Raw genomic sequence first — 12,220 nt, forward strand, 5'->3', positions numbered from 1 at the left:
TCAGCAAATTATTGCTGATTATGAAAAAGTGTCGCACCCTAAGCAGAAAGATTAATTTATGAAATTTGATTTCGGTCAAAGAACGATAACATTTTAAAAACGTAAAGAGGTAAAGAAACATATTTGCCCAAAAGAGTACGTACAGCAGCTCAAAATATGTTCACCTAAATAATGATGTATAAATCTGTCTTATTATTAGAAAGGTACGATAATTTGAAAGTTCATTATTAAATTATTAGAACTTTTGTTGTCATTTGAGAATGCTGGCAGTGGGTGTATACTACAATGTCTGGCAGGCTATCTTTTTTTACTGCAGGCAGCTGGAATGGAATTATTTAAAAGTAAAAACATATCAAACTCTACTTAATTCTGTCGAGTTCAGGTCTTTTCCATTCTGGTAGTCATGTACAACCAAGTTGGTCAGGCGACACTTTACGTTTGATTTTAACACGAGCAATATCTGGTCTTGATTTTGGATTTTGATGTCTACTGATTTACTTGTAGACGTTAGCTTATCCATAGGAGTGTCGGACATTCTTCAATTTGTACTTGCCTCTCCGTCTTCATAGACCAAAGTTTCTTTGATCTAAAAAAGGACAGCAAAATCATCCATGATGAAATTTCAGGTAAGCGTCATGACCACTCAGGTTTATAATGTTTTCCGTTCCTGTTGTTTTCATCTACTTATGTATAATGAAGAAAATGTCGTACAATTTACATTAATCCTTATCTTCTATGCCAAGAGTAAGTCTATAAAACTGTGAATTAGTTTCTGACTTTTCTCTGGGTGTTCCATCAAGCTGCTTCAGCATAAGCTGAGTCTCCCTGTACTCTTTAAAAGGTGTATGTGAACAGTAATACTACCGCCAATCAATGTAACCTCTTGCAAAAGGAGATTTCTTCAGTCACGTGAATATTCATTGAAAATGTTCTCTGGGATGAATACAGCGACATGCTTTTGGTGGTTTTCATGGTGTCCAGTTAAAAGGATCCTTTAGGGGACCAGTGAACTGCGACCTCCTCTACAGGGTGGACATGAACTCGGGACACCTTTGCCTACAAAATATGGTAGTGACATAGTATGTTTCTCAACCGAGGACACCGGTGTAAAAACTGACCTTACCCTAGCTTGCATAGGTATGCTCTGCGACCTATGACATCGGCTTGAGAGTAAACCTCATTTGGTCCCCATTTATCAAGACAGGTTCCTTCTTGATTTTTTTAACTACCTTATCCTCCAGCGATTTTTCAGGTACTACATAATGCGCTGAACTCTCCGTTGTTGGGAGAAAATCGCCGATTTGGCTTGACTACCTTAGAGATACATGATACTCTTTATCCACTCATTGATCAATTTGTCACTGAAGCGAATGTTGGAGGTTGGTTTTCAAACAGTCACTCTGTATATTACGAGGAAGCCCGGCGAACCTATATCATCGCTTAACCATTTAAAGACAGTTTGTCGGATAACTGGAATTTTTGAAAATTGTTATGTGAAAAACAAAATTATGTTGCTACTGATTTATTTCCATATTAGAAAAGTGTCGAGGAATGGTTATGATGTTAGCGAAAACAAAAACAGTAATTATCAATATAACAGAACCATTAGGGTTTGAAAAAAGACAGCAACTGAATGAAGACATACAAATACGAACCATATCAGTTTGACATGTTTTTCTGCAACCTTTAGATCTTTCTGAATAAGTTTTGTATTTTAATTGCATATTATATATTTTTTGTTTGTTCAATATTTAGAAATCAGTTACTGACATATATTAATCAAAATTATTTGTGGTGTTCTGCAACGAAGTAAAAACGCTTCAAAATTTGAAAGTAAGCACAATTTTCAAATGATTTTGATGAAACTGGTAAGCTATGTTTTGGAGGTATTTAAAGGATGTTTTTTGTGGAATTTTTGAAAAATTTTGTTCAGATTGTTAAATTAATTTGTTATTTTGTTATTCTTTTCTTTCAGTACTCGTTATCAGGAAAAGTGATAAGCGTTGAAAAGCCAATAGAAATTATGATTTTTGGTAGCAGGAAAAACTGCCAACATGTGGCGTTAACAAATTAAATATATCAATGTATGGAAATCTTATTGATACTGTATTGGAGGCTAAAAGCTAAAACGTTTCACAATGTTCTTTTGCTATCAATAAACTTACTGTAAGGAAACAAACTGTAATAGAAAAAACTGAGTTTAAACTTGTTGGGAATACATACGATGTTTGAAAGAATGATACGGATAGTGAAAACATCTCAATTGAGTAAAGTGCGAGTTAAAAGTGAAATGTTGTGGGTATGACGTTAATTATGGGCCAGTCAAAAATGTTGCGACAGTAAGATGCAGCAAATGCAACATGTTGCTGTTATGACAACCAGAATGGGTGGAGAGGAAGGAAATGGAATAAACTAAAAACTGTACATAATTTTGCACTGAAAGACTTTGTTGTCCAGGTCAACAAAGAACATTTGTGGACAGATCCTAAAAGACTAGAGTAGTACATTATTAAACAAAGTGGAAAAATGCACATAGTTTTGAATGTAATGGAAATCACATTTGATCAGTAGCAGATGTGTAGATGTGTAAAATCTAGAATGACACAAGCTTGTTATGAAGCTTTTCTTTTTGCGTAGTTTCTAAATGAAGAACATTAAAACAAATTTAAATGTATGATAATGTATGCAGGGATTGATTGCAGGTTTTTAATGCTTTTTGTGTTGATTTCAATAATGTTTGACTACAGTTATATACATTGGGTTATGAATTGAACTTTTAGTTTATCGTGTAAGATTTTATTACCTTTGTGATGTTTGTGTTGTAGGTTCATTGATAATGATTGCTGAATGTTCAAATTTGTGCATATTAGGTACTATTTCATTTCAGTGGTAGTAGTAATGTTGATACTCTTAAACATTTATTATAGAATTTTGAGTTGTTGTTTAGTGGTTCAGTTGATTTCAAGAGCAAGAATACAAATAATTGATATAAAGAGAGCCTTAACAGATTATCAGACTAAATTTCAAGACCTTTGTGCTGATAATATTTCATCTGATAAACAAAGTAAACGATACACTGAAGAGCTTATTCGATCATATGACTCCTCTTTTGAAGTTTGGGAAAATTAATTTAAACAAAGGTTATGAAAAAGATAAGTTCTACTGAAGAGTACAAAGAAGTTAATAAAAGATTCTTTCTGCTTTTGTTAAAATAATTCAGAAATCTGTACTTACCCACATTACTTTTGTGGTGTAACATTATGCTAGGTGACTTAAAAAGCATTCAAATAAGTATGCTGCTATGACTTTACCAAAATATAGTCAAAAGGAAATTATCACCTCTTTTTTCGTTAAACCATGTTCACTTACATGTTAGAAAACAACTTCGCCATGATGATTTTTCTTTCGAATTGGAAAATGTTTTTTCTTCATCTCAGAAATAAGCCGCTTTATCAAATTTAAAACGATTTACACAAAAGCAACAAACCAAAGCACAGCAACTGGAAATAGAAGACAGAAAAAATTGTCACAATGGGATATTCCAGTGCAAATTGTTATATAGTAATTTTTTTGTTGTCTGGAGTTTCAGATCAAAACACGATTATCTCCCTTTGTATCATACGAGTTTTATTTTTATTTCCAAATGAAAATATGCGTAGAAACAAGATTCAGCTTGGTTGATTCGATTTTGATGAACCAGTGGCGACACCAATCTCCCGGAAGTGTAGGTGGCAGACAATGAGGGACAATCGTCTAGTGTGATTCCTAAATATCCAGAATATGGATTGTTATATTTCAAATCAAGCCATTTTGCCACAACAGACGAAATTCTTGGTTTGTACAAACCATGTTATTCTACTGAAGAGGTTAAGAAGATTATGGAAGAAATTATTATGTATAATGTTGAGAAATTTCTATAAAGATAAGAACGTAGGTGACTTTTCATAACACCTAATGAAGAGCATAATGTGTTAATAAAAAACAAGCTTTTGTTTCCTCTGAACTGGTCTCTTCCTATTATGGAAGCATCAGAATATTTATTCTACATTTGAAATGCTGCAACTGGCTTATTTTTCAAACAAAGCTTATGTGTGTGCATATTTTACCTTACATGATCTTTATATATTTTTTCAGGTGGTTAGATAACAACTCATTGATTGGACCTTTATCATGACGATGTACACATTGTAAAATAAAAGATTATCTTTTCCAAGCATATGTTTGGGTATTACAATGTGCCCCTTTCTAGTGCTGTCAGATTGTCGGGTATGTTCATAACGTCCTCGATAGTGAGCAATAAGTTCAATAGATCTGTTTATGTCTTACATATTGTTCAGACTCAAATAGCAATGTAAGTTTATTGTATTATTCTTCATGCATGTTTCTGGTATGTATTAGATGTCTTTCTGTATCCATTCCCAACTCACTACATTCATTTTTTGATTTAAAATTTGTCATTGTGTATAGATTATCTTGATCATCTCGACCATTTTCTTTGATAACATTTTTTAGTTTATGATGAATAGTGTTAAATGAAGGATGTATCCATATAATGACATGTTCACCTCACATGGCATTCTATGCTTGTGGTAATAAATAGTCAGTGCATTCGGCAGATGTTAAGGAGAAATATCATGTAAGCATAGAAATACCTTTAAATTTTGTCTTCTTTCTGACATGTTGCAATAATGAAATAGAAAATATGTCAACATGTTTTTTTTCCGTTGGATATATCATCTGATGCTTCAGGTAGTTTTGAATTCTCATCAGCTATCAATAGCTCTTTCATCTCCGCCAAATATTCTGGGATTGCCTTTCAGTTTGATTTGGTCTTGTCTTATATTTTCGCTTTCATCTAGTAGCCATGGACATGAGAAAATCCTACCCAAAAAGCAAACCAATATAACACAGCCTTATTCTTGATTTAAGTCTCCTCATTCAAGTGAAGTATGAATGGTGGACGAGAGACATTATTTAAGTAAAGCCGGAGGCTGAGCATGTATCAATCACCCCGCCTCTATAATGGTTTATTAAAAATTATTCTAATATTAAATTTGTTCTTCATAATGTATATATTTTTCACTTTTCCCTACCCTTAAGTTATTTGGTACTTGCAAAACTGATTCATACTTCACTTGGATGAGGGAACATTTTATGTGACTAACATTGTAATGGGTTCCACTAGTGTTAATTACTAGACAAGGATGATACAGTTAGCAGACAGAATTAATGATATTATTTATCAAATTCAATCGACAGGGGGAATGCATCCAACAAACACACAGGGTACAAGTTTATTTGTACCAGAAAGTTGGCATTTCGATGTAATCTGAAGGTCACCAGCTGAAAGGGAAGCACTCCGCAAACTCTGGAGCCTTTTCTTCCCATTCCTTAGTTGTCGAAGGAGTCTGAAAGTGTAGCGGAATCGCTACATGGCAGAGGAGTAACTATTCAACTCTGCTGTGGGTAAAGTATGGTGTTGGAAATGACAACAAGTAATAAGTTTACTTTATATACACTTAAATACAATCAGGTTACATAGAAAATACGGTCGTACATTCAATGCAGCTCCTAAATCTGTTGTGTCTAACTGCACGCGTGGTTTGGTTTATATAGCCAGTCATGGGCTGATGATTGGTTGAGCACGCACGTGCATTCATAACAACTACTGCACGTGTTTGGTCTCGTTCGGATACCACTCTTCGTAAATCGGCGGAGATTACCGATGTGAACTCGTAAACTTGTTGTACCAGTATCTGGATATTCAAGACTGTAAACAAGGGAGATCAACTCCCGTAACACTCTTCCCCCTCTTATTTTTTTTTAAACAGAAGGCTAAAGATTAATAACTAACTACGTTGTAATTTTAACCTTTATTGTAATACACCCTTATTATATAGATTGGTGGATTCAATGACAGAAGAAAGCTCGATGGCCTTCTTATATAATTATGAATGAAAGTGAAAACAATAGTTAGGATAAATTTGCCACATACGTCTGAAATGATGCAGCTCAGACGGACAGGAAGTTGGCTAGAATCCTCCAGTGCATCAGGGAGGACTCAGTGTTCCGAGGAATGCCCTGCTATGGAGGAATGTCAACCAGCCTCTCTCCAGGGCGGTAAACTCTACTTGGGTAGGATTTTGTGTGTATGAATAAGCAGTTGGGAACAAGTGGTGTGCTTTCACCAAGGGCTTCAATTCGTAAACCGAAGTGCAATTAAATTCTTTTGCTATCGTTTTCAGCAAAGATTTGCACTTCCTTGCTCAACTGTTGCAGTTTTCCCCATTTGCCCGATTGGCAAACACGGGTAAGTGCCTCTTCATATGAGAGCAGCGTCGCGAGCAGATGGGGCCTTGAAGTGCCAGGCTGTGTCTGCTGTTCAGGACGTTGGTACATGATAAAATTAGCATTGCAGTAATCCTCCTTGTCATAAATCTCATAGTCCAAACCATCATTAAGGTCGAACACGAACTCCATATTCTATAAAATAAATATACATACTCGTCCTTCCAGACCTAGTTCTACTTGCGTCTTGTATGGGACTGACAAAAGAAGCTTTCTGGGCCTCTTCGCGATCCTCAGATACTGTTTCCAGGTAGGAAGGGATCCTAGGTGATAAAAGTTCATGCCTTAGGTGTTTTAGCCAAATAGGAATTCATATAAGGGATGAAAAGTCTTTGTGATTAGGAAAGGATCTTTCCATGGTGGCATTAATTTCTTGCTATAACCTATTCTTGTTGAACAATCAACTTGTCTCCAACGTCAAACATTAAACAAATTCTCATAAAGAGAGACACCGTAGTCTATATAACATCTAATCATTCGAAGAACAGTCCTGTTATACCGTTCCACCTGACCGTTAGAAGAGGGATGATATGGTGTCGTCCTGGTTTCCGAAATTTCGAGTAAAGAGCACAGTAATTTGAAGAGATTGCTCTCAAAGTTAGCTCCTTGATCAGAGTGAATTTGAAGTGGACAACCAAATGTGCAAATGAACTTCATCAACAAATTCTTTGCGACTTTTTCCGCAGACTGATCTGGTAAGGGAATAATCTCCAACCATTTTGTGAATTGATCTATAATCATAAGAACATATTTGTTTCCTTTATTACTAGTCATGAAAGGACCTAGAATATCTATGTGTAAACGTTCCATGGGATATCCAGATTGGTAACTTCTTCAAGATGCCTTTGGTTTGCGACATGCTTTTTTTTATTTTGGTTACACAATGAGCAATTCTTAACGTATAATGTGCAATTATTTGACATTCCGTACCACCAATAATGTTTACGAAGTCAATCGTAAGTTTTGTTTCGACCAAAGTGACCTGCAGACTTGGAGGAATGAGCATGATACAAGATCAAAGTTTTCAAAGCATCGGGTGTAATCAACCTTTCCGAGTTTGAACAAAGTTTGTCTTCGTTAGTTATGTGAAGTATGCCATTGTCGAGAATTAACGTATTTCGATTCAACCAAAGATATTTTGTCGCTGGACTACACAAATACAAATCTGAATCTCTAGGAATAGTATCACTTTCTAATCAATCAATAATTAACTTAATGCATTTATTTGAGCACTGCAAATCCTTAAGTTTATCTGCAGTATAACTCTCCAACCAGTTAGAGTTTTCGGATACTGTAGATAATTGCACAACATCAGCTTGGGAGCCGTTGTAAAGGGTTGAATGTGCGTCGTCTAACTTCGCTAGCCTAATTGGTGCATCGCTCATGACCTTAGTCGATGCGAATGGAACGACATCGTCAACGTCTTCGCAGAAACGCTCCCATTGACTACGGACATCGCCGCAAGGTAACTCATCTAGATTACATCCGGCATAATAACAATTACAAGAAGATAACGGATCCCCAAGCGTTATAGCTCATCAGCATTGGTATGGTTTTTACCGGGTCGATGAAGGATTACCATGTCATATTAGGACAACTCTTCCAGCCAACGAACCAATTGACCTTGTACATTTTTGAAACGCGTCAGCCATACCAAGCTATTATGATCCATCCGAATGTAAAATTGCCTTCCTAACAAATAGTGCCGAAATAATCACTGGATAAGCTAAACAAGGCGCCGATATCAAAGCGTTCTTTAAATACTCGAATGCTGTCTTGTGATTTCGGGGAAGGGAGGGTTTGATTCTGCCAAATGTACAGGCCTAGGGTGGAGCAGACACTTTATTTAGAAATAAGGATTAAGGGTCTTGATATTGGGTTTTCTTCTGTTCTTATTCTGATCTGAAATTAGAAAAAATAACTCGCCCAATGGGCGAGAAGTATAGTATCTGTTATGTGTTTTTAGTTTACTATGAACAATATTATCATTTAAGTTCTTATTTTTTGAATATGCAACTATCATTTTCTGCTTATAGACATGGGGGAATTTTTCTTGAAGGCTCTTATATTGGGCATGAACTATCTTGCTTGCTCGATTGCTGGTTGTATTAAACGGGACAACAAAGGGTGCTATGCCTACATTATGATGAATATTTAGTCCTATAGGTCTTGCTGTATTCAATGTCTCAATCCAATGGGCTTCCCTAGATTGACTAAATAGACTACTCTTTTTTTCAGTAATTCACATTTTTTAGGTTTTAATTTTAAACCATACTGACGAAAACGTTTGAATACCTCTTCTAGTTTTGTTAAGCTATCTTCAAAAGATTTCCCTAAAATTACGATATCATCTAAATATACTAAAACATCGTGCCAAGTTAGACCTCGTAGAACTAAATTCATTGCTCTTTGAAAAGTTGCGGGTGCCAAAACTCAGGCGAATATGTTCGTATAAACCGTTGTAATGAACAGAGCCATCAACGCAAGACTCAAGTCCTCCCTCGATTGTTTAACTATTGTGCACGAAGTTGGCATTTTAAACACACCACGCTTCGCGGCAGAAAAACTAACCAAACGTGACATTATTAATGTGTCAGACATTCTCAATTCATCAAATAGTTGTGTCTGAATGAAACTAATTGATTTATTTACATATTAGCATATTTTACATTCATAATTTATTGTAATTTGATATTTTTCATATGTCAGAGTCAAGATTTACTAATAATTACTACTATTATTAGCTTACTTTGAAATTATTTTTTCACGTCCTATTTAACAAAAATTCATTACATTTTGGGTTGAAATTTCTGGGAGTGAATCTTGTCAACATTTGGTATATACTTACAAAAAAGTTATATTTTCATCAATGCAAATAGATCCACCGTTATAAAGTTAAAGCTGTTAAAAAAAAATCATAATACATATCTTAAACCCTATACATAATACACATCTCTTACCCAATACATAAAACATCTCTTACCCTATACATATCTCTTCCCCTGTACATAATACATATCTCTTACCCTATACATAATACACATATCTTACCCTAAACATAATACATATCTCTTACCTTATACATAAAACATCTCTTACCCTATACATATCTCTTCCCCTGTACATAATACATATCTCTTACCCTATACATATCTCTTCCCCTGTACATAATACATATCTCTTACCCTATACATAATACACATCTCTTACCCTATACATAATACATATCCCTTACCCTATACATAATACATATCTCAAACCCAATACATTTTACATATCTCTTACTCAATACATATCTCAAACCCAATACATAATACATATCTCTTACTCAATACATATCTCAAACCCAATACATAATACATATCTCAAACCCAATACATAATACATATCTCAAACCCAATACATAATACATATCTCAAACCTTATACATAATACATATCTCAAACCCAATACATAATACATATCTCAAACCCAATACATAATACATATCTCTTACTCAATACATATCTCAAACCCAATACATAATACATATCTCTTACCCTGTACATAATACATATCTCAAACCCAATACATAATACATATCTCTTACCCAATACATTTTACATATCTCAAACCCTATACATAATACATATCTCAAACCCAATACATAATACATATCTCAAACCCAATACATAATACATATCTCTTCCCCTGTACATAATACATATCTCAAACCCAATACATAATACATACCTCAAACCCTATACATAATACATATCTCAAACCCAATACATAATACATATCTCTTACCCTATACATAATACAAATCTCAAACCCAATACATAATACATATCTCAAACCCTATACATAATACATATCTCTTACCCAATACATAATACACATCTCAAACCCTATACATAATACATATCTCAAACCCTGTACATAATACATATCTCAAACCCAATACATAAACGATATATTGTGGTTTTGGAAGCCTGTTTCTGGACATTATGGCTCATAGTCCTTGAGAGACATTATCTGTGTTTGTGGGTCACAGTATTAACAAATTAAACAGTTCCGATCATCAAATCTGATTTGGGTATGATACTGAAGTGTGATGTGTACGGGCCTCAGATATTGCTTACTTGTAGCGTAAGATAATAAATAGTATTCATGGCATTCTGTAGAAAAGGTACGAGAGTCCAAATTGTGCGATGTGAATGATATATTGAAGTCATGTCTTTGAACCTCAACATAAAAACATGAAGTTTCCTTCATTTTACAACGTCAATTATGGTGTTCTTCTACCAGAGAAAATGTACTATTGCCGTTTCTCATGACTGAATAAATATTTGTCCACTCGGTTTTGAGATATGAAGCGTGAATACTGAAGCCACTTCTTCTGTAATAAATCAGAACATCACATTTCGATAACATCAATTGATCCACATAAGCAGATTCTTGAGAACGACAGGCCAATGTTAAATTATATCGCATGGAATCTGGGTGCACGTTGGAGGCGTAACTTCCGATAAATCTTGTACCATATTTAGAAATAGCACTATTTCGAACACCGAGATGATCTGTGGCCACAAATATCCTAGATTTACTATGAAAATTTTCGTCGATAAAATTCCACAACTTTGTAGCAGCCACAGGAGGAAATCCACCATAAGCATAGTGAACATTTTCAGGCAGAGCTGTTCGTAAATGTGCACAAACTAGTTCCTTTCTTGTTTTTTTCGCATCTGAGTTTATTACTCCACTTGACCATATTTTCACGACCTGGCTTAGCACTTTGTCCGTTGGAATCATGATTCTGTTCCAAGATTCCCGAAAAATACCAGCGCGTCCTTTGTTTTGTAAATAAGCAGGTAAAGCCTTGGCATATTTTTGAACAATTTGTGAAAAGTTGAAATAATTGTTTTTTATGTATAGGACCTCCACACTCTCTAGGCTGTTCAGGTTAATGTCATACAGAGGTTTCTTTTTGTTCATATAATGAAGAGTTTTGCTTCTTTTACCCTTTAATCCTTCCAACTCTTCTTCTGTCAATATCCAATTATATTCGTTGGTAGGTTTATAATAGGGTTTAATATCACACGGGGATGATATCAAAATTTTCAATGTTCGTTTCCACACTAAAGACAGTAAAAACAAAGAAACTATTCCTCTCTGCCTGTCACCCCAGCCACCACAATATCCCTTCTCATCGCACAGATATACCAAATATTTTTCATTTATTTTCTCCTGTTTGCTCAGAATAGGTACCACGTTCTGGTTGTTTTCATTCCTAACATGAGCCTTAGTGGATATTATGTCTACACGATTTCGACTTCTAAATTCAATGATAAATGGTAAAGTATGCCATACAACCGTCCATATTATTGATGCCAACGAAACATACCAACACATACGGTGCGTACTTGCCATCCTTAAATGTAAAAAATGAATTGATTGTCCCACAGGAATGTTCCATTACAAGAGAAAAGTGAGTATAATTAAAGCCTCGAGTAGAAATAGATGTGAAAAAATATATTAAATTCATTCTTTAAGGATACTACCTTTTAGACATAGAAGTCTTAAACTTGGTCAACAACTGTATATTCTTCAGTTTGACTTGCTAGGTGCCATGACTTAAGAAGAGGAATTCTATAGAACACGATATATCCATATATTTTGACCCAGGTTCCGTTAGAATTCGTTTTCTGACCAAAAACAGTGTTGAAAAGGTACGTGTTGCGTATGTTATGTTAGACTACAGTTTTTATCCGATCTTGATGAAACTTGGTATGTGTGTATTGATAAGATCTGTCAAGTTTGAAATTGGTAATAATCGGATGAATTGCTCTTGACTGAGTAAAAACGCCACATTTGCCTAGTAGGCATGATA

General features: G+C 34.9%; 1 protein-coding gene across 1 annotated transcript; it reads right to left on the minus strand.

Moving 5' to 3' along the window:
* Window positions 1–10,614: 10,614 nt before the first annotated feature.
* Window positions 10,615–11,760, minus strand: LOTGIDRAFT_173751 (hypothetical protein; the record flags this gene model as incomplete). The annotated part of the gene is made up of 1 exon (XM_009051806.1): window positions 10,615–11,760. One exon carries the CDS (start codon window positions 11,758–11,760, stop codon window positions 10,615–10,617), a length of 1,146 nt encoding a protein of 381 aa, XP_009050054.1.
* Between the last annotated feature and the right edge of the window lie 460 nt (window positions 11,761–12,220).

The sequence above is a fragment of the Lottia gigantea genome (assembly GCF_000327385.1).
Source record: "Lottia gigantea unplaced genomic scaffold LOTGIsca_170, whole genome shotgun sequence".
NCBI lineage: Eukaryota > Metazoa > Mollusca > Gastropoda > Lottiidae > Lottia > Lottia gigantea.